Source organism: Phalangium opilio, unplaced genomic scaffold, assembly GCF_054372755.1.
Source record: "Phalangium opilio isolate 3A_F unplaced genomic scaffold, DU_Popi_V2 ptg000105l_1, whole genome shotgun sequence".
NCBI lineage: Eukaryota > Metazoa > Arthropoda > Arachnida > Opiliones > Phalangiidae > Phalangium > Phalangium opilio.
Window position 1 is genome coordinate 316,003 of NW_028324207.1, and position 23,122 is coordinate 339,124.

The 23,122-nt window shown below is 35.8% G+C and overlaps 4 protein-coding genes and 1 long non-coding RNA gene across 5 annotated transcripts; 3 read left to right on the plus strand and 2 right to left on the minus strand.

The window, feature by feature from the left end:
• Positions 1 to 552: 552 nt before the first annotated feature.
• On the plus strand, positions 553 to 1,718 carry LOC149625060 (uncharacterized). Its single transcript, XR_016374506.1, has 2 exons — positions 553 to 1,148; positions 1,203 to 1,718. It is a non-coding gene; the product is annotated as an uncharacterized LOC149625060 (long non-coding RNA).
• Positions 1,266 to 4,531, minus strand: LOC149625061 (protein XRP2-like). The gene is made up of 9 exons (XM_089851825.1): positions 4,389 to 4,531; positions 3,992 to 4,315; positions 3,715 to 3,832; positions 3,389 to 3,653; positions 3,206 to 3,309; positions 2,996 to 3,124; positions 2,845 to 2,925; positions 2,645 to 2,738; positions 1,266 to 2,087 (listed from the first exon to the last, which is right to left on the minus strand). Exons 2-9 carry the CDS (start codon positions 4,069 to 4,071, stop codon positions 1,906 to 1,908), a joined length of 1,053 nt encoding a protein of 350 aa, XP_089707951.1. The 5' UTR covers positions 4,072 to 4,315; positions 4,389 to 4,531; the 3' UTR covers positions 1,266 to 1,905.
• LOC149625062 (tRNA (cytidine(32)/guanosine(34)-2'-O)-methyltransferase-like) lies at positions 4,532 to 6,426 on the plus strand. Its single transcript, XM_089851826.1, has 9 exons — positions 4,532 to 4,671; positions 4,822 to 4,897; positions 4,987 to 5,083; positions 5,155 to 5,233; positions 5,482 to 5,534; positions 5,608 to 5,661; positions 5,735 to 5,837; positions 5,921 to 6,105; positions 6,184 to 6,426. Exons 1-9 carry the CDS (start codon positions 4,551 to 4,553, stop codon positions 6,388 to 6,390), a joined length of 975 nt encoding a protein of 324 aa, XP_089707952.1. The 5' UTR covers positions 4,532 to 4,550; the 3' UTR covers positions 6,391 to 6,426.
• On the minus strand, positions 6,415 to 16,694 carry LOC149625063 (uncharacterized). The gene is made up of 3 exons (XM_089851828.1): positions 16,164 to 16,694; positions 9,077 to 9,355; positions 6,415 to 7,627 (listed from the first exon to the last, which is right to left on the minus strand). Exons 1-3 carry the CDS (start codon positions 16,240 to 16,242, stop codon positions 7,455 to 7,457), a joined length of 531 nt encoding a protein of 176 aa, XP_089707954.1. The 5' UTR covers positions 16,243 to 16,694; the 3' UTR covers positions 6,415 to 7,454.
• Positions 16,695 to 18,094: 1,400 nt separating this feature from the next.
• Positions 18,095 to 23,107, plus strand: LOC149625064 (uncharacterized). Its single transcript, XM_089851824.1, has 6 exons — positions 18,095 to 18,316; positions 21,616 to 22,044; positions 22,102 to 22,185; positions 22,255 to 22,581; positions 22,779 to 22,896; positions 22,968 to 23,107. Exons 1-6 carry the CDS (start codon positions 18,247 to 18,249, stop codon positions 23,059 to 23,061), a joined length of 1,122 nt encoding a protein of 373 aa, XP_089707950.1. The 5' UTR covers positions 18,095 to 18,246; the 3' UTR covers positions 23,062 to 23,107.
• The last annotated feature ends 15 nt before the right edge of the window (positions 23,108 to 23,122 follow it).

Consider the following 23,122-nt stretch of genomic DNA (forward strand, 5'->3'; position numbering starts at 1 on the left):
TTTTCTGTATTGTTAGTTAGTTTTTTTTTATTATTACTATTCTGATTGACCAACTTATACTGTACCATTTTAATTACTTTTCCATAATATCTTTATTTTATTTTTTTTTTATTTTTTTTTCTTTCCACGTGTAGGCCTACATGGTCTTAATTAATCTCATGTTGTTATTTTTGCCTAATGTTATTGTAATATTGCTCCTGATTATCTGTATGTTAATGTTTTCTTACATTGTATTACACTTAATTTTTTTTTTTCTTTTTTCTCGACAATTTTTTGTAACTACGTACGATGCCCACTTACACGTCACTTTGTTGACTTTGCGGGCAGTCATTCACTCAATAAATAAATAAAATAAATAAATAGGGTCTGATTAGGCTCTATTAAGTGGTAGTGATTGGTGCCATTGCTTGGCGGTCTTAAGTTATAATGGGACACAACAAGCGTGATCGATTTGGCTCAACGTGGCTAGTGGCTACGCTTTGTGTTTCTCTCAAGCACAGCCAACTCCATCGCGCTATAAAAGCCCCATCAAACAATTTTTCCTTTGTATCAGGAATTTTCGGCTTTTTAGCTCGAAAAATAAAAGGAGTCAGCTTTTAACATGATCGTCTATGGGAGGAACACCATTTTTTAACCCTTATTTTAAAAAATTTGGTTCATATTTCTTGAAATTTAAATGAGATGTGAAAACTAAAAGCGAAAATTTCTGATCCGGCCTTTTACATAGCGTTTGCAGCCTAAGTCCTATAGAGTGGGCTGTGGTTGGACCAATAAAAAGAGAAAAAATTAGGGGATTTTTTGCGGCGAAAATCTACTATAGATGGGGCGAAAAACAGCACTTTTGCACCTAAAATGGGCGAAAATTCTAACCTTCGAGTGGAAACAATGGGGGATTGACCTCCTCGCCTTAACTCTGTCATCCCCTACGTCAACTGTGCGCGAGAAAGCTGCGCTCAGGCACCGCGGTGTACCGCAGATTTACCCCCGTTTTCACCACGCATGGATCACGGCTGCTTATACTGATTCTCTCTCCCTCTTTGCTCGAACTAGCTCCTAGTAATTCTCTAGCGTTACGAAGTATTGGTGGAGTCATACTTACGGAATATATCCTATTATAAACTTATGGTTTTGCCGGAAGCCCGATACAAGTAGGCCTTGGCTTCAAACTTCTAACACAAAAGTGACAAAACTTTATAAAATAGTACTGTAGGCAAGAACCTTCTTTAAAAGAAAACACAACATCAATTACACCAAGACGCAATGCAATGACAGTTAAAAGTGATTTATTCAATTAAATTAAAAGCACGTTGTGTAAATGGCAACAAATTCGTGTTGTACAATATATTTTTCCAGTAACAAAATTATAGTTAATCGTACAGTTATTGCCTATCGCCCGTTTTCTATGATTTCCGTGTATAAATTGGTATGAAAAATATATGTAGAAATCCAGATATTGATAAACATTAAAACCAAGGCTTATTTTGAAACAAAATTTCAACATTTTAAAATGACTAGAAAATTAAAATAACCAATTGTAAATAATAAATTTTTAAAATAAAATTAACTTATTCAGATTGATTAAAATTATTAATAATATTCTGTTGTTTAAGTTAAAAATTTCCTGTTTAAAATAAAAATTAAAAATAAATAAAATACTTACATTTAAGTGATTTCTTTTGGTTTGAGCGGAGTAATTAATGGCCCTGCTCCTCAAAACCTTAAAATAATTAGGGGAGCAAAATTGAAAAATTAATTACACATTCAATATTTCAAGTGTAACTTGTGACTTCTTTGCGTTTTCTTTTGGTTTTTTTGGTCATTTTAAATGTTATTTGTTTAAATTATATTGTTTTTTGAATTTTGTAAAATTTGTATGCAGTGTTTTGTTTTTGTAGTTTCCTTGATTTAGACGGACATTTGGATATCTGCGTAAGTGAAGAATTGCTCAATTTGTTTCGTGGCGTTTTTGCTTGAGGAGCTGACATAAACCAATCCAGTTGAACCAGTTTCCAAAGCAATTGACTTTGCCATATTTTGACAATTGTTTGTTGACTCGTCTCCGTTATACTCCAAAGCAATAACAGGACCTGAAGAAAAAAGAAAATAAATTTGAACAAAATAGATTACTAATTAAGAAATATTAGACTACAGGGAGTCCACTCTTAAATTTAAATTCCTTATAGGAAAAATAGGAATTTTTTTCCGGAATTATAGGATTTTATAGGAGAAAAAATGTGTTTTTATAGGAAAATATAGGACTAAAATGCTCTAATATAACACAATTTTGGGCTCAAACTATGTAGAAAAATCCCAAAAAATAAAAAATAACAAATTGGATTTTACTTTGAAAACTCAGAAGAACTTAATTAAAATATAACATAATATAATATATAAAAAATCCTAAGCGAGCTCCACAATTTCGGTGTCTATTCAAATGTGATATCGATAAAAAAAAGCTAAATTTTGATAAATTTGATTCTAAACTATACGAAAACTTCGACTAAGTCAAAAATATAGGATATTATAGGACCTTTCATGAAATTATAGGATAATAAAGGACTGCTTCAAAAATATAGGAATTTATAGGAATTATAGGACCGGTGGGCTCCCTGATAGTTTCTAAGTTTCCATTTATAAGTAATACCTCTTTTGACTACTGTATTGTAAGAGTCAGTTCCAAAAACTCTTTCAGCATCATTTTTATCCATTAATACTTCTTTAGTTCTGACTAGTTTATTCTTAAAGTTAATAATTAATAATTAATTATCAATTATTAATGGATCAAAAATAAAATTTAATTTAATTTAATTAAAAAGGATGACCAGGGGTCAAATTTCAAATTACCGAGGATTTTTCTAATTTCCTGATAAATGCCATGGCTCTTTCTTGGGTTTGACCATCAGGAAAGAATACTACAAGACAGCTCTGTCAAAATATAAACACAATTAAGTATACTAATTACTAATTAATTAATTAGTATTTTAATGTTAATTACCTCTTTGGATTTCTTTTTGAGTTTCCCTAAAGTTTGAGGCACTAAACTGTTTTCGGCTTTAGTAGTGACTTGAACTTGCGATAAATCATTAGATGAAGGTATTGGTATAAAATCTTCCACTTCGGTTTCCTGGAAAAATTAATTTTAATTATAATTATAATTATAATTAAATCGTAAAATAATATAGTTAAAAAGGTTTTTAAATTTTACTTGGTCTAAAAGTTCATAATTTTTTTCACCATCTCCGGGTGTAAAATCATGGATAACAGACCAACTATTATTAAAAGGGGTTAACCCAGCATGGCGAAATTGTTCTAAAAGTATCAGAAATTAATTAATTAATTAATTAAGCTTTTAGTGATTATTAAATGATAATGTTTCGGGTTAATTTACCATCCAACTCCTTATAGTTGTACCGATAACAACCAAATTTGATCTCGGAGCAAGATTCTATAGTTGGTTGAGTCGTACAACTAATAAAAATGTTCATTCGTTTACAATCTCTGGCACGGAATTGTTGAGAAGCCAGAATAACGTAACAGTCTTTGCAATCACGGAGAAAAACACTGCCTTTAGTTGGACCAATGTATATGTTACAACTTTCACAATCATCTACAGTTACAGTGTTTAGCCAATCAAAAAGGAATATGTTGCAATTCTGAAATATATATTAGTACATTCTCTTTGTTATTAATAACAAGGGAATGTTAAAAACTTACTTGACAGTTTTGTATTATAAACTGCTCTCCATTGATTGAGCCTGGTAATTTTCCCGCAGTTTCATTTTTGAGGTTTTCTATCATGAAATCTTTAGGATCCACTTTTTCTCTTTTATCCCTGCAAATTTACGTAATTTTTCAACATAGATTACCCATTAAAAACTCCTTCCCATTTTATAATTCAGCATCCAGATGCATTATGCATGCATAACATTCACATTATCACATTCATAGATAGAATCCATGATAAAATCATAAATAAAAAACCAAGGCTTACCAAGAATAAACTTTATCTTCAGCTTTTTCCTGTATTTTCGATTTTACCTCGTTACGATTTTTTGCATAAACACACCCCATAATTAATTCACAGATCTGATTAACTCAAAAACAGAATTTTTAAACTCTACATAGTTAAACTACACTTATCCTTAATCAATAAATTGATTCCCCCGAATTCAATTCAAGCAGACGACAATACGATTTTGAAGGAGAGAAGAAAGGAGTGGTATTTATAACTTTGCCTGCCTCTGTACCGGCCCCTCCCAGCATCCTCAGGGTTTAGGTAGGCTCGTGCTGTACGAAATCGTAAAGGAAGCCCTCTCTGTTTTAAAAATAGAAGCTAGTTCTCATACAAATACAATGTCGCTAAGCGGCAGCACTTAACAATCGCCTACCGAAGGGTACACTGGGAGAGTTTCTGTGCCGCAGGCGGGAGGTCTCCGATCATGACTACCAACTACCACTCCATATAACCTCTTTTCTCCCTGTTTTCAAATTTGGCCTAAATTTTTCTCAAAGAGTATAAGCAAAAATTTGGGTTAAAATAATTGATTAAAATGGGAAAATCCTCAAAGGATCGAAGGGACGTTTATTATCGCTTAGCTAAAGAAGAAGGTTGGCGAGCAAGAAGTGCATTTAAATTGCTCCAAATAAACGAAAGTTTCAATCTGTTCGATGGTAAATATTGGTTTTCCTAATAACCAAGGTTTAAGTAGAATAACATTAAGGGCTGGAAATAAGCAAATATGTTACGGTTTAATCGTTTACGATAACTAAAGAACCACCGTTTTATAAGTAATTAAACTAAATTTATCGTTTAATTTTTAGAAGTAAAGAAAGTGGTTGATCTGTGCGCTGCTCCAGGAAGCTGGTCACAAGTTTTATCAAGAAAACTCAACTCATGGTAGCACTGCTTTATATAAACTATTTGGCGCGAATTTTGAAATTTGTTTTGGTACTATTTGGCGCGAATTTTGAAATTTGTTTTGGTAGTGCCAATGACGAAAAGGATGTTAAAATTGTCGCCGTAGATCTTCAGGCCATGGCTCCTTTGCCAGGAGTTGTACAAATACAAGGAGACATTACCAAAGTAAGTACTGATATAAATTATTAATTACAATTAATTAAATATAATTTAAAAAAAATAAATGAATTTTGAAGCTTTCAACAGCTGAAGAAGTAATTAAACATTTTGAAGGAGAACATGCAGACTTGGTAGTTTGTGATGGTGCACCTGATGGTAAGTTAATTTTTACCCCTCCATTAATCCACCTTATTCCCTTTCGCGGGAAGTTAGGCTTAGCTCGGAAGTTAGGCTTAGCTCGGGATTCATGGGGGTGAGTAATGGGAAGAAATTCGTCTGTAGTCTGCTACAAAAGCCAAAAATATGTACTGTAGCAGATTACTCACCCCCATGAATCCCGAACTAAGCCTAACTTCTGGCGAAAGGGAATAAGGATTAATTAACTTAATTACTTAACCATTTAGTAACTGGCCTTCATGATATTGATGAATACATTCAATCGCAATTACTTCTTGCTGTAAGAAATATTTCATTCATGGCTAATTAATTAATTAATTTTTTTATAAACAATATACTAATTAATATTTTAGGCTCTAAATATTACAACTCACATTCTAAAACCAGGAGGAAATTTTGTTGCTAAAGTAACAATCTTAATTAAAATATTTTTAAGTCTATAATTATAATTTAAAATTAAAAAAAAACATAATATTTCAGATATTTAGGGGCAAAGACGTAACTTTACTATATTCCCAACTCAAAGTATTTTTCCCATTAGTTACTGTTGCTAAACCAAGGAGCAGTCGTAATTCAAGCATAGGTATATTATATTATATTATAAGCCTATAACTTACCTTTGATATAAGTCTGCCTTTTCCTTTTTTAATATTTTTCCAATTTCAGAATCTTTTGTCGTCTGTCAAAATTACTCTCCTCCTATTGGTTACATTCCAACAATGGCTAATCCATTATTAGGCCAAAATTATGATGATTTAAACCAATTAGAAGGTCCCAATCGAGTGATTGTACCATTTGTTTGCTGCGGTGATTTAAGCGGTTACGATTCTGACAAGCCATACCCCTTGGAGGTTTTGTTTTATTCAAAAAAAGTTACTTAATTAATTACGAAATTCTTAATTAAACGAAAGTATGTAACTATTTTACAGATGAAAGATGGAGAAAGCTACGTGTACCATCCTCCGACACAAGGACCTATTGACCCTCCTTATAAAGAAGCTTGTATGTTAAGAAAACTGGATAAATTAGCTAAACCAAGCTCCCTCGGTGGAAAATCGGAAGAAGACGCGCCTTCAAACGCGTCAAATGACGATTCAGTTGATGTAAATTATTCTTTAAGCAATTTAACACTGTAATTTCTTGAATAAAACGTTCAAATTGTTATTATAAAATGTCTGGTAAAAATTTATTAAACATTACTTTAAAAAATACTATATTATTAAAAGACAAATATGAATAAATTAGGGGTAAACCACCAGTGGTGTGCGAGTGCCGTTTTTTCGGTTTCGAGCCGAGTCCGAGTATCGAAACTAATTTCTTATCGAGTATCGAGCCGAGTCTCAAAAATCCTTTCGAGTATTGAGTATTTAGATAGGTCAAATTTTGCTTCTTTCGAGTAATTATCGAGTCTCAAATATTGACTTGTCGAGTAGCAATTTTGTAAATTTCTTGAAAATAACGAAGAAGATTTTCAATTATCTAACATCTAACTAGTTCAAAAAGATTGTTAGTGATCAATTAAACATTGAACAGGTGATTTTCAAAATAAATGATCATGAGCTCATCGTCTGCTATAGTTGTAAGCCTCGGACTCGAGTATTTGTCGAGTATTTAGGATGTTAAAAAGCTACTCGAATCTGTCTCGAGTATCTCAATGTGTTGTTATCGAGTATCGAGTCGAGTACTCGGCTCGATACTCGAAATTAACAAGTACTCGCACACCCCTGTAAACCACGCCCTCAGTATTTTTAAATACCAATTAATTTAGCCATATAGCTGAGACCACTAGACTAGACAAATGCATTTATGATTAATAGCGCTCAAAAAAAATGAAAGAATAAAAATTAAAAAGTAATAAATAAGATCTATATCATGTTATAAGTTTATAACTTATATTCCATAAGTATATTACTCAAATATACTTGTGAAACTTGTGCTAGAAACATCCACCAAACGCCAGGGAAAAAAAGTCCCAATAGGTTTTCATAAAATTTTCTTAAGCCTTGGCCTTAAATTTCACAAATTCCGAAGTTACATCATATTACTTAAAATATTTTAAGTTTTTAATTTTATATAGTTATTTTTAGAGGTAGATAGGCCTGTGACCCAAAAGGTTGGGTTTATTGGTAAAATTTTGGTGGTATTTCGAGAGTTATTATCCCACGTGTTCTTATAATTTTTAAATTAGGCGCCATTCGTGCTACAGAATAGCCAATACCAATAGAGGAAGGGTGAGATGTACTAATGACGTCACTGTTAAAGATGCGCCCGATACACTGGCTTCCGTTGCACCCAGTTGGTAACTTCTTCCGTTTCTGTTGTCAGTGTAGGCGGTTTTAGTTATTGCCATACCAACTTCCGCAAAGGAACCAACTAAACATACACGAAAATGTCTATGTATCAATATACTACAAACTTCAATAACTTCATACATAAGTTCATAAGATATGTTACATATATTTTTCGTATATGCTAGAGACTTACAACTCGAGCTAGTTCGAGAACGACGCGAGAATTGACTACAAGCGGGTTTGTTAGTCGGTACTAAGCCTATGACAGCGCCCAGTCACCAGGCGTCGCTTTACGAGAATCATGACCTACGTCACTTCATGACAAGCTCTTACAGGGTTTATACAACTTTTGGAAAACAAATTTCACTGAGATTTCCAGGTTTTCCCCCATATACTTCCCTGAATTTTAAAGGTTTTTCCCGTATATGGCGTATCCTATGGGGCAAATGTTAACGAAGGAGGGGGGGAGCAAATAGGACTATTACATTATCGAAGGACATCCCCGTATCACTAGTAGAACCAGAGTTATGAGCCTCCAAAGTATACTTTGGAGGCTCATAGTGTAATGTTAATCCTATGGAGAGGATGTTTACGAACATTTTACTTAATTACTCGGCCCCTGTTTGACGCTGATTTCCCTGAATTTTACTAAACATTCTAAATTTCCCTGAGTTTTCCCTGAGGTTTTTGTCAACTATTTATTTCCCTGATATTTCCAGGTTTTCCCTGTTTTCCAGGTTTGTATGAACCCTGTCTTAGTAACCAGTGACAAACTTGTGGAACATATCTTATCAACTTATGGTTCTTGGTGTATAATACCAAAAGTATTATCATCCACTTTTGATAATACCAGAAGGGGATAATAGAAGAAGGATGCCACTCTGTATTATCTTAATACATTAGTTATGTAACGTCATTCTTCCCAGGCTCACCCTTTTAGTTTGCTTTCCCGCTCATCAAACTACAAATGGGCATCGCACCGTAAGGTGAATTCAATAGTTGTTTGGCAATAAATCGCCAGAAATTATCCCACAAACCTCTTCTTGACGTGGGACAAAAATGCTCAAGCGCGTCTTGCCAAATGTTTAAACGCTAATAGAGTAATGATGAGGGAACTATTTATCGTGTATGTGATTCGGTTTAGTAACCTTGCTCTAAATGTTCCGATGTTGGGAAGAGTGACGTTACACTTACCCCGCTTTGTGGTACACTTCTCTCGAAGAGAAGTATTATATACTTCTGATAATACGAAAAAGATTAAAAGGAAATGTTTCGATGAAAACTAATGAAAGATTTCACTTATTTTCACGATATTAACGCTATTCGTGCGTAGCAACTTGACACGACGGTTGCAGTCTCAGAAACCACTTTAATTTAATTTTCTCTATACGAATTAAAACGGTTTCCAAGACTGTAATAGTACCGAGTTAATTCAAGCGTACGAAGCAAGCGTACGAAGAACATTTCCCATAAACGATACTTCTTTCTAAGCCTAATTATGTCTAATAAAATTTAATTATTTGTTACTGACCTCCAGTCCCTCTTGGATATTCCTGGGCCGGTGCCGTTGGCCTTATTGGACTTTCTAAGGTGTTTTCGCCACCATTGAACATTCGACCAGTCCGTCGAACCGAGCTAACCCTCATGAAATTTCGGTAGTACGGTCTACTGGAAGGTCCAACACTCTCGGGTGAATTCGTGGACGAAGAACTGACTGCGTTTAGACCAGATTCTTCCACGATTTCTTTAATTGTTGAAGAGAGTGTCGTGGCGTTGATGCCAGATTCGACAATGGTTGGGATACTTGTAACTATAATTAAAAAAAAATTATAAAAAAAAATTATAAAATAAACCGTTAAAGTAATAAATTTAAGATATCAGCAAGAAGTGATGTCTAGTTTATTAGGGAGAAGGTATAAGATGCCAAAGTATTCGCGCATCATAGTCCCAGTCCCCCTTCAAAATGCAAGGGGGGACGTAAAAGGAGGCCGGGCTATTACGCCTCTCCTCAGTCGGAAAATACGTAAATTTCGTCATTCGCGTCGCGCTGACGTGAGTTTTCAAGAACCAATGAGATGCGGTTGTAATTTAGAGGCGGGGATTAACTCCGGACCTACTATACGTTTGGACTGGAGGTAAAGCTGGAAATGTGGCCAATTTATACCTTCTCCCTAATAAACTAGATATCACTTCTTGGCGTAGAAAAAAATAATTAAAATTTATGTAAAATAATCAAAAGACCTAGTTAAAATTTAAGGAAATCAATATATCTTCAATCTTACGAGGAAGTTTAAAAATTGAGTAGTACAAAATGTAAAGGGTTAAAAAAACAAGTTTAAAAGTTTGTTTGGTGGGCGAATTTTGAGCGCCTACCTCATTTGTTTAAATAAAAACAACCCCGAATAATTTTCCAGAAAAATCGAAGGAGGAAGATTGGGCATTTACCATACATAGAATGGTGTTGGACACTTTAGGATTATTTTAACGATTGCAATGCAAGTTTTCCATCGAGGTGTTTTCGAAATAAGTGTTTGACCCCTCGTTCCTTCAGAGAGAGGAAGGGTGTCGTGATTTCTACACACGATTATGTATAGTATGTTCTAGCCTCCGATAACAGAAGATATTCTAGAATATTATAAGTTCATAAGATATGTGAAGCATAAGTTTGTCACTGGTTACAAACTGGAGCTTCTCATGAAGTGACGTAGGTCATAGATTCAAGACCAAGAAGTGATATCTAGTTTATTAGGGAGAAGGTATAAATTCGCCACATTTTTAGCTTTATCTCCGGTCCAAACGTAGGTCCGGAGTTAATCCCCGCCTCTAAATTACAACCAGCATATTATTGGTTCTTGAAAACGCACGTCAGCGCGACGCGAATGACGATAACTACGTATTTTCCGACTGAGGAGAGGCGAAATAGCCCGGGGCCTCCTTTTACGTCCCCCCTTGTATTTTGAAAGGGGGACTGGGACTATGGCCCGCGAATACTTAGGCATCTTAAACCTTCTCCCTATTAAACTAGATATCTCTTCTTGTCAAGACTAAATAGAAAAATGGACTGCAAAATTAACCGAGTGTAGTAAATTCTCGCTTGTAGTTCTCGAACCAGCTCTCAGTAAATCTCTTAGTAGCTGCATTACGAAGTATAGGTAGTGTCATACTTATGGAACATATCTCATAAACCTATGATACTATGTATGCCCCCGATAATTTATATAAATTTTACAAAAGTAATAGCAGCCGAGCCGAGCTTCCTTTAAATTTCGAAATAAAATGACGAAAAATAGTTCACTTATAATTCAAGATATTGTAATATCTGATTTACGGCCTAGATAACATGGCCTAAAGATGTAAAAACCTGCAAATTTTTTTTCTTTTTCCAAGACACGACTTTTTTGGCACGTTTTATTTTTTCTTGTGGATGTAGAAACCTCTTTCGTTTAGAACATTGATTCTAAGAAAAAAACTGAACCTGTTTAGATTTCTACGGGAGTGTACTCCTGGCGCATTTCAAAGTCAAGTTCAAGGGAGCGATAAATTGCTCGTAAAATTTCTCAACAAGTTGGTGAAAAGTTAGATATAAAATATTTCTCAACATTACGTCATTTAACAATAGAGATTTTGCACGAAATAGGTTAAATTTATTACTTTTCGTTTACAAGGATTTAGTACATAGTCTTTTAGCGGCTTGTGTTTCTTTGGAAAACCGGTTTTAAAACCGCTGAAAGACTATAGTTGTCATTCGAATCTAGAACTAACAATACGCATGGCTAAGGAAGCTTGTAACGTTCAGAAAACCTTGAAATCTTTTTGTTTATTTTTTTGCAATTTCTTTTACTCGCTCGCTTTGTGATGCAATAATCTTTTAGGGAACATATATTTACTTTAAAATCTCTTGTTTTTATACTAATGGTGCATGGCTGAATTTTTTAAATAAAATCTAGGTGAATTTAGAACACTGGCAAAGTACATCACTGTTCCCATCCATTGTGAACATTTTGTTGTGTTAAATAAATAAATAAATAAAGTCTTATTCATTGGTCATAGATGGACACTGGCCCAAGGGCCCCACAAATATATAGCCATTGAGGGGGCCCGGGGGGCCCATTGAACCGCATTGCCCGAGGGTCTGTAATGCCGTTAAGAAGTCACTACTTCAAATCATGTAAAATTTGACTCAAATTGTACTGAAATCAATTAAATACAAAACGTTTTTCCATGCAATTTTACATTCAGACTTCAAAAGTTACGGGCACGTGTTTAATGTTTTTAATTATTATTGTCATAAGTTCATATGTTATGTATCTTGTAAACTTATGCTACTGTATCAAGAAGCGATATCTAGTTTACTAGGGAGAAGATACAAATTCGAAACATTTCCAGCTTTATCTCCAGTCTAAACGTAGGTCCGGAGTTAATCCCCGCCTCTAAATTATAACCAGCATCTCATGGGTTCTTGAAAACGTACGTCAGCGCGACGCGAATGACGAAAATTACGTATTTTCCGACTGAAGTGAGGCGAAATAGCCCTGCCTCCTTTTACGTCCCCCTTGCATTTTGAATGGGGACTGGGACTATGGCGCACGAATACTTCATCTTATACCTTCTCCCAAATAAACTAGATATCGCTTCTTGACTGTATGAACTTCAATCTTATACAAATTCTTAAACTTAACCAAGCAGAGCAATCGGCACGTGGGTTCCTGACTTGTTTCAATGAACTCCAGAATCTGATAGGGACCCTATGTGCGATATAAAATGTGAAAAAACGTGGAGGAAAACTAGTATAGTCGAAACATTATGACTCAAAAGTGATAAAAAAATGTTTTTTTTTTTAATAAAGAAATCTATGATTTGAGCTTTTACTCCCACAAAGCCATTGTCAAAGCATGTAGGAAGCCAGTACACAAGTGACTAGCAACGAAGAAAAACACTTCTTGCTCTAAGTAACTAACAAAACGCCCAAGTTATTTGTACAAAATTACTCATACAAGGCGGACGGGTGATGGTGGGATTTTTAAATTAAAAATTAGCAATTCCGTAAAGGGGGTCGTATACTCGTACATTAAAAGAGGTAAATTCAGCCGAAAACAGGATATCTCACACCTATGACCTCACGACCAACTCGGAAACACTACAGTGTTGCCACATATTTTTAATTTCAAAATTCCCCGACTTTCCACGTTTACATTAATAAAATCAAGAATTTTGCGGGTAAAATTAATAATAACAGGGATAGATTTAATTTTAGAAGTAGGAATGGAGAATAGAGTAATCTGGGCGCTCGTCAAAGTTCCGGGCCCCCATCCCCGGGACGGGGGGGGGGGTATGAAAGAAGAGGCGGGTCATAGCGACAGAGGTAAAAAGGAATTACGCTTTTTCGCCGTCCCCATCAGCAACGTCATCGAAACGTAGTTTAAGTGAGCCAATAAGATAATTTAAACTTTTCGTTACGTGTTGGAGGGAGGGGCTCTATACTGGGCTGTGAGTCGGACTGAAGTAAATACTAACCGTTCTCCATTCCTACGTCTAAAATTAAATTTATCCCTGATAATAATAATTAGTTAATGGTAGTATAATTAGTAAAATAAATTAACAAATGTGTAATAGACCTTTTCGACGTAAAAAAGTGGATAGGCAACCCTCAGTATAGGAACATACAAGGCGGTTGTATCATTGACATCCGTCTCTGCGCAGTCTCGTGATACAAAAAGACTACAGCGCAGGCGCAACAAAACCAAGATGGAAGGCAAAGTTTTACCCCCGTGCCTTTCCCTCTAACTTAGTTATATCATCGAAATGGTCTATTCCTTAACAATATTAAGGCAATTTTAAAATTCCCTAACTTTCCCATGCACCATGAAAACATAGTTTTTTAAAACAACAGACCCCTTAATTACAGAAAGGGAATAGATAAACAATCATTCAGTGTGAAAAGAAATGATGTTACTCTGCCAAGTCCAATTTGGTTCACGCACTTTTTACCACCGCACCAAACCGGTTAAGATCGAAAGCGTATTTAAAACAATGCTTTCAACCGCACCATTAACTTACAATCAAATTATACAATACTTTTTCTTTTAAAAATAAAAGTGAGCAAACACGGAGGAATTTGAGATGTGTTAAGAAGAGTGTAAATTACTAACCGGGGTTGGACAGACGTTAGTGTTTGAGAAAATACATTATTTTAACCATCAAAGATGTAGAAATGAATTTAGACCGTTCTCTCGCGATAAGGAGACGTTCAGGCACGTTATTTCTGGATGTACTACCAAGAAGCGATATCTAGTTTACTAGGGAGAAGGTATAAGATGTCTATAAGTATTCGCGCGCCATAGTCGAAGTCCCCCTTTCAAAGTCGGAAAATACGTAATTTCCGTCAGTCGTGTCGCGCTGACGTGAGTTTTCAAGAACCAATGAGATGCTGGTTGTAATTTAGAGGCGGGGATTAACTCCGGACCTACGTTTGGACTGGAGATGAAGCTAGAAATGTGGCGAAATTATACCTTCTCCCTAATAAACTAGATATCGCTTCTTGGTACTAATATATGGAATTTTCGTTAAAATGCTAGACACCTCGGATATTGTAACTTCTTAACAAAACCAGTTTGCTGTTAGTTCTTCCAAAGTTCTAAACATCTCCAGGCGTAAAAATTCGTGAAGTACCGGTATAATTTTATCGACCTTGTATTTCTAAATAATACTTAACATTTTCCAAGTAAATTTCGTTTTGAACATCTTAACCATGGGATTGAAAGAAATCTTTTCTTAGATCATGAAATGTCACTTGTATTTAACAAGATTCACTAGTTACACGAAGACGCATCTTAAAAGAAACCCTAAGAAAATTACCGGAAATGATAATTTATCTTATATACAGGGTGTTTCTGATAAGTCTGCCATAAATTAAAAAGATGTTCTTTGGGAAATCAATTTTGAGTCGAAAATTTAACCTCTATCTCCATTTTGCCACGACGGACACTGTTTTCGAGTTATGATTTGATGGAGTGTTTTGGGGATGACCCCTTAATTAAATTAGAAATCATTGTCTAGCTCAGTTTCTTAATTAAATTGAAGGGGTCATCACTAAAACACTCAAACCAGGGATAGATTTAATTTTAGAAGTAGGAATGGAGAACGGTTAATATTTACTTCAGTCCGACTCATACCCCAGTATAGAGCCCCTCCCTCCAACACGTAACGAGAAGTTTAAATTATCTTATTGGCTGACTTACACTACGTTTTGATGACGTGGCTGATGGGGACGGCGAAAAATACGTAATTCCTTTTTACCTCTGTCGCTCTGACCCGCCTCTTCTTTCATACCCCCCGTCCCGTGGAAGGGGGGTCCGGGACTTTGACGCGCGCCCAGATTACTCTGTCCTCCATTCATACTTCTAAAATTAAATCTATCCCTGCTCAAACCTTAACTCGAAAACAGTGTCACTTAGGGAAAACAAAATGGAGATAGAAGTTATACATTTTCGACTCAAAATCGTGCACCCAAAGAACACCCCCTTAATTTATGGCAGACTTATCAGAATTCCAAGTATGAGAAACCATGGTCGCTATAAGTTCAATTCGGTTTATTTAATTTCTTAATAAATAAAATTTGGTATTTAATTAAGGTTTTGGCGTCCCAGACGAGGTGAATCGGTCAACCATAGACCGTAACGTACAAAATTAACAAACGCGAGTGACAATTAACTACCGAGCGATATAAATATTAATGAAAAAGAATTTTTTTGGTGAAACGAAAGTTAATTTGGAATGAAAATCACGCCTCAATGTAATTAAAAACGCACTGGTATCCGGTTTTTAACAAAGGTTTATGCATACTATAGGAGAAAATATAGCGAGTTTGCAACATAATTTCAAATTCTTGTAGGTGATCTTATCTTTTTCTATCTATTAGTTCATCGTCCTAGAGTAGTTAGTTTATAAAGACAAAATTTATCCCCAAATTATTGCTTTAATTGCAAAATAAACTTATTATTGTTTACTGAAACAAGGTGACAGTTTTAAATTTATTTTTTTTGTAATATAAAATTATTTTTGAACAAAAACGTGAGTTACTGCGAATTTACCCTGAGTTCTTAATGAAATTCTAACAAGGCTATGGAATTCTTCTTGAATTCAAAATAGTTATTACTCATAAAAAATAAACTGCACCCGGTCCAGGTTCAACAGTTCGTTAAAAAAAATTCACATCCGGATGGTTTAATAATTCTGATATCTAGTCTTATACATTGCCTTTGGCAAGATGAGAAAAGAATTCGTAGTATACTTAATTTCTTTTAAATAAATTAGGTTTCTATAACCAATTAAAAACTGGAACAATTTTTCGATATTTTATAATCTATATCAAAACGTACGTACCTAGAGGGTTAGCCCTAAACAAATCATACGAAACTAATTCAGATCAGGAACTATGTAGCTTTAATTTAAAAGATGGAGATGGTAATTCTAATTTAATCTAGATTATAAACTCCCCCGCGGCTTGTTAATGACGATTAAGTCATCGTGTCACCCAAATCGATTATTTCCAAACTAATCAGCGAATTGTATTATTTAACTAAGATTAAAATTAACACTTCAATTAAAACTCAACTCACCATCATCTCCATTACAATTCGCAAACGCCAAAAATGTCAATAAACACAAATAAGAAACTACGTTTAAATACGTATCCATTTTTATCAAATTTAAAAAACGTTTATATTTTCTGTTAAATATTTTCCATTGTCACATTTCTGTTTTACGTTTCCAAATTATAAAACAAAGTCAGGTGACTGAGGTCGGGTAAACGAGTAGACAAGTAAACAAACGAACGAACGATTAAAAACTGGAGCCACAAAAAGAAAACACACGCACAACAACAATCCGAGCGTTCCGTTTGACGTTGTGGAAGTATCTGAATGACAACTTTTAAGTTTTAGCAGAAGTTTTAAAAATATCTGAAGCGTGATGATATTGAGACGCGACTACCCGTAACACCACGCGTTCGCTGGGAAGTAGTGTTTTTAACGAGTTTACAATGGCGCTGGCTTCGAAGCGACCAATCAGGATTCGAATTATGAGCCAAAAACCTTATAAAAAGAGGGGCGCGAATCTTCAAGACACAAACTTGGTTGGAGCGGGAATGAAGAAGAATTACCTTTGTGTACGTTTGAAATTAAGTCAGAACCAATCCTCCCCCCTCTCTCGTTTACCCGCATAAAAACGAGCTTAAAACAAATGTACAAGACCATAATAAATCGACATCGATCTCATGGGTGTCGTTTGCCCCCCAAAAATTAAGCAAGAACTGATTAATAACAAACCAGGGACAAGTTTAATTTTAGAAGTAGGAATGGCGAACAGAGTAATTTGGGCGCGCGTAAAGTCCGGACCCCCTTCCACAGGACGGAGGGGTATGAAAGAAGAGGTGGGTCATAGCAACAGAGGTAAAAAGGATTTGAGTATTTTTCGCCTTTCCCGTCAGCAACGTCATCAAAACGTAGTTTAAGTGAGCCAATAAGATAATTTAAAATTTTCGTTACGTATTGGAGGGAGGGGCTCTATACTGGGTGGTCTATGAGTCGGACTGAAGTAAATACTAACCATTCTCCATTCCTACTTCTAAAATTAAATCTATCCCTGAACAAACCAAGGCGTTCTTTGGGCACTCTTTCAACAGTAATACTATATTCAATTAATTCTGGTATTAAGAACCGATAAAAGACAAGAGAAAGTATTGAGGAGAACGTGAAATAGCGGTGTGCGCAACAAATTCAATTTTTGAATGCTCTGAAGTCTTATATGGGTTCTGACAGAAGGGGATAATAGAAGAAGGATGACACTCTGTATCCTCTTAATACTGTAGTTAAATGTAACATGATTCTCCCAGGCTCATGGACCTTTTTATTTGCTCTCCTGCTCTTCAAACTTAAGATGGGCATCGCACCGTACTAGGGTGAATTCTATAATTGTTTGGTACTAATCCTCAGCAATCAACCCACAAACCTAGTCTTGACGTTGGACAAAAATCCATAAGCGCATGCGCCTTGGCATATAGTTAAGCAGCGCTAATAGAGTAATGATGAGGGAACTATTTACATGGCGTATGCGATTCGGTTTAGTAACCTTGAGCACTACAAAGGTTAAGGGATGTGGCTAAGAATCATGTTACAATTACCACGCCCGCTTTGTGGAGGTACACTTCTCTCGAAGAGAAGTATTATAAATGCTTCTGCTATCCAAAAACTTTACGACTTTTTGAAGGGAACACCTTTATACAGGGGTGCATAGGAAATTTATGGGGTTTCTAGCCCCTACTGCATGGCGGGCTTTGACGCGAACATATTACAAACAATTGCCTTAATTACATATTAAGGTTAAACTTAAATAAACATATTTCTAACTTTTACTGGTGTATAATAGCGGAGAGATAATTGGTCGTATTTTTTTAGAGAAGGGTTACTATGGAAACGATAGAGGATCCGTACCTGTCCCTATTGTATAGATCTAGTCATTCCATCGTCTCCTATAGCTACTAAAAGCAAAAGTCACTAGGACATCGTAGAGTAAGGATGGATTACTGGAGCGCGGATATTTCAAAAGCCTATCTATTACAAACCGTATTTCATTATAATCGCGCAACATCTTTCAAAATATTTACGGTCTGATGTTAGAATATCGATATTAAAATAAATAAAGATGGTGAAAATACCAATCCGGACGGCGGTGTTCTTTAGTTACCTGGCTTTACTTCTTGAATTTAATTCAGGTAAATGTAATTTCCTTATTTCTAGTATGAAAGCGTTGCCTCAATTAAACTTGACCAGAAGTATGTAATACTTCTCTTCGAGAGAAGTGTACCAACCACAAAGCGGGGTTCTTCCCAACACCATTTTACATTTGTAGTGCTCAAGGTTACTAAACCGAATCACATACGAGATAAATAAATAGTTCCCTCATCATTACTCTATTAGCGCTGCTTAACTTTTTGCCAAGGCGCGTAAGCGTGTGGATTTTTGTCCCAAGTCAAGACAATCAAGGTTTGTGGGTTGATTGCTGTGGATTTAGTACATACCAAACAGTTATAGAATTCAACCTAGCACGGCCCAATGCCCATCTGAAGTTTGATGAACAGGGAAGAATCATGTTACATAACTAAAGTATAGAGTAATGGCACCTACTTGCCTTTGACTGTATTAAGCTCTATGGGTAGTTAACAAGGAGTGCCACTACTCTATAGGGAGATAACAACTGGCAAGGGGGAAGAGATAGTCTGACGTCACGCAGCCCCCCTCTGTTTGGCATTTTTGAGCGTAGAGTACTGTTTCCAACCGTTAGGGGGGATGAAACTCCAGTAACAGATAGAAAGGTGTGACGTTTCAGGGTCAGAACTGTTAGCTCCCTATTAAGAGGATACAGAATGTCATCCTTCTTCTATTATCCACTTCTGACTTAACTAACAAATTCAGCCTATGACAACATCACTGAAGAAGAAAAGGTTTGAAACCCCTTTTTCTAACGCTGTAAAAGCGCCATGCATAATTCCTTTTTACTACCTAGTACCTGCCATTACGTGGGTGTGAGTTTGTTATTTGTTTTGCAAATTCATTTAAATATGTCGGCCAAAATAAGGCGTCACTCGGTGAGTTCGGTATATTCTCTATAGAGTTACATTTGTCGTCGCGTGACAAGATGTCAAAGCTTCGTGGACCTTGTCAAAGTATCAAATGTTGGTGGAGGAGGTTGGCATAACGATATAAAAGGGGGCGACATTCTCTAAGAGGTTTAGCTCCATTTCACGCGACCCACCATTATGGCTAATATAAACGGAACACGCTATTTTATCTTCCTTGAAAGAAATAAAGAAAGAAGATACGAGTTTACTTTGTAAACCTCCGAGTCTATAATGGCAGACGTTGCTTGGATAATCATTGATTGGACACACAAATATTTGGGAGTTTTTTTAGATATAAATTAACTTTAGAACGTTAGAATTCATTTAATATTGTAATTTCATCCCTATCTATATGCCTTTGGATAATTTTAAACAATAAAATAAGCTAGGTTCAATTATTATTCAGGGTTCATACAACGTTCGGACAACCTATTTCCCTGAGTTTTCCAGTTATTTTTCCTAAATACGGAGGGAATGTTAACGTACATTTTGCTTAATTACTTAGTCTATGTTTGCTGTAACCCAAAGTTTTTAGTATGGTTGGATGGGGGGGCAAATATGATTCAAAGGACATTCCCGTATCTCTAATAGAACCAGAGTTATGAGCCTCCAAAGTTGCTTTTAATTAAGCCCATGTTAATAATAACGGGAGTGGTTTTTTAAAGTCGAAGCAACCCCTTCAGAGCAAACTAACTCAAACCTCAGAGTCACAAATTTCCTTGAATTTTACTAAAAATTCGAAATTTTCCCGAGTCTTTAGTGAACTATTTATTTTCCTGAGCTTCACAGGTTTGTATGAACCCTGTTATTGACACCACCGTAAGTTATGGTCTTCCAATGAAACATAAAACTGACCACGCAATTCTTAACCAATAACTAAACATTACTCATACCAAAATAGATGATATAATGTCAAATTGTAGAGCCAAAAACATTAGTTATTAAAATATATGTTATAATAGATTATTAAACGAAAACTGAAAAAAGTTTTGTACGAGCAATTTTTCATGTAAGAATAAGCATCCGAAGCGTGACGTTTCACCTCGGCTCTTGGTCCGAATCTATAGTGTCAGCTTCCATAAATCAAACGACCATTGTTTACCGGGGAGTGTCCCTTAGCGGACAACTAACGCGCTAGGAATGACCCCATGGGTGGAGTCTGAGGAATACAAAGTACCTTCAAATTAAGCTAATGAAATATATGGGTGCCATGTCCCGGCCGTTTCTACCAATTACAAGCTCGACGTTGTAATCCTTTAAAAATTGTACAGAATGAAACCTGTGACTCTAGCCTACTTTTTTGAGGGGATAGGTGTGGAACCAAAGACGTGATTTTTACTCTAAATTACAAACCACCTTTTAACGGCGCGGAATTCCAGTCCCTGCTTAATTTTAACATCGATTTTTATTGCACATTTCTTTAGATCTTAGTATCAACATAAGTTCATAAGATATGTGAAGCATAAGTTTGCCACTGGTTACAAAATGGAGCTTGTCATGAAGTAACGTAGGTCATAGATTCGAGGTAAAGCGACGCCTGGTGAGGCGCTGTCAAAGGCTTAGTACAGACTAAATAGGAGGATGGAAGTCCTGCAAGAGCGAGTGTATTCAATTCTCGCGTCGTTTTTGAAATAGAGTAATGTCAGTTCTACCATGGTTCTACTATGCAAACGTCATACCATAGAGTAGTGTCGGTAGAGGGGGAGTAGACTGTGTATCCCTCCCTCTAGGCGCGCCTTTGTAAGAGGGGATACTGTACGCGCCTGGTAGGGGGGATGACACTTAGCTAAGAGATATAAGGGTATGACGTTTGCATACGTAGAACTGACATCTAGCTCTAGCTCAGTGTCATCCCCCCCTACCAGGCGCGTACAGTATCCCCTCTTACAAAAGCGCGTCTAGAGGGAGGGATAAAAAGTCTACTCCCCTCTCTACCGACACTACTCTAAAGCTCTCAGAAAGTCTCTATATTACGAAGTTTAGGAACATATCTTATTAACTTATGGTATCAATCAAGATGAAAAAATTAAGCAGACGCCGATATCCGCCATTAAGAGGGTTTCATTATTGGTCTATAAATAATGTGAGGAACACGGCTCGTAATTTTTACGCAAGGATCTGTTTTAGGGCGCGGTTTTTAATGACACAATATATGGAAGGACACGCTAGAATTATCGCGAATTATAAAATATAGCGTATGCTTGAGAAAAAATCAGATAGTTATACGGTAGTTGAAGCTAAAAATCAAAGTACGTGATGATCTATGACTCTAAGAGCAGACTGATTGATGGTCCGCCGGAAGTTGATGGTTTCCTTCCGTCGAAGACGCTAAAAGCTTCCGCGGTTACCTTAAACTGTTAAACACGAGCTAATTTTTCTGTAATTTTATACAGCATTGATTCCAGGTACTGAAGAAGATAACTGGTCAGAAACTAGCGTGTCCAATAAGGAAGTTTCTTTACAAGAACTCTTAACAACCTCACAAGAAACTGGACAGACTACGGGAATTGAAGACGCAACATCGAGTCCTCTATTATCTACCATTTTTAAAGTTAGCCCAGTTTATAAAAGGGAAACCACTTTGGGTTTACGCGATTCCAGTATCTTTAGAAACCCAAATACCGAAACCACAAACACAGCATCAAGTGGCGAACCTTTGGAACCCACTTTGGAAACTGTGCCAGACATCAAAAAAACGACGTCAGCACTTACACCCCCGATAACTTCACCATTCCACGTTTTAAATAAAATTAATGTAGTCAGTTCTACAGAGTCGTCGTTAGCTTTTACTGATGGAAAGGATGGCCCAACTGAAGTCGATGGTAATTTTTAGAGGACAATACACTAATTATTTTAGGGCTAAAGATAATGTTTTGTAGGTAAAGAAGTGTGTCATATTAGGGACACTCTAATGTGCGTAGAGGAGTTGAAATGCCATGGGTCCGGTGAAATAGATTGTTCTAGTAATAACTATTATTATTATTAATTCCCTCTACAAGATTTCAATTTTTTCCTTAACTCTTATGATAAAGCTCCTCAAGATTATAAGGAAGATGAGTACTACTACGATGACGAGAAAGTGTCTTCCACCACTTCAACAATTACTCCAATAAGCCCAAATAATAAACCATCAGTAGCTGAGGAACCGACAGCCACCAATAATACATTAAAAGCTTACCTGAATTTCAATAGAAGACGGAAGAAGATTCATCAAACAACAAAAGCTGGTAGAAATAATTACAATGCCCTTGATGATGAAACGGATGGTGCTGACGCTAAGCCTTGCATCCTGACTGGTGAAGTTCAATGTTTTCCGATTCCAACATACGATAACTGCCGCGGGAAAAGTATTTGTGGAGGTAAATCACTTTTACGTCGTTATCGACTTTATTTCAACTCTTGTTAATTAATTATTCACCCTAATTTCGATTATAATATCTGTTAATAATAATACGCGGGGTCACATTGCTACTAAGCTAATAACGCGCGGCTTTTCGCGCCGCGGCACTAGCTAACTCCAGTTTAGTTCAGTTCTATATTTTGGTTCTTTTTTCAGATCCAAAAAAGGAGGGAACTTCGAATGGCTTAAAAGATTGGGAAATCGCCGTAATATCAGTTTTGACCATATTAGGTGTTGTATTGCTGTCAGCGCTCATTTATGTCATTTATTCTTCGTAAGTTATATAGTTTTATATATAATTTGAGGATATAATTACAAAATTTGGTTGTAATTCTTATAAATTAGTTGGAAAAAGAAGAAAGTGCGTCCTAGGCCTAGGCCTTCAGTACCAACCACAAATGTGCATCATATCATGGGACGTAATGCGAGAACTTACTAGATTTTTGGAAAATATTTAAAGTCACACTTAACTAATAAAAATTAAGCTTAAACTGTTAATA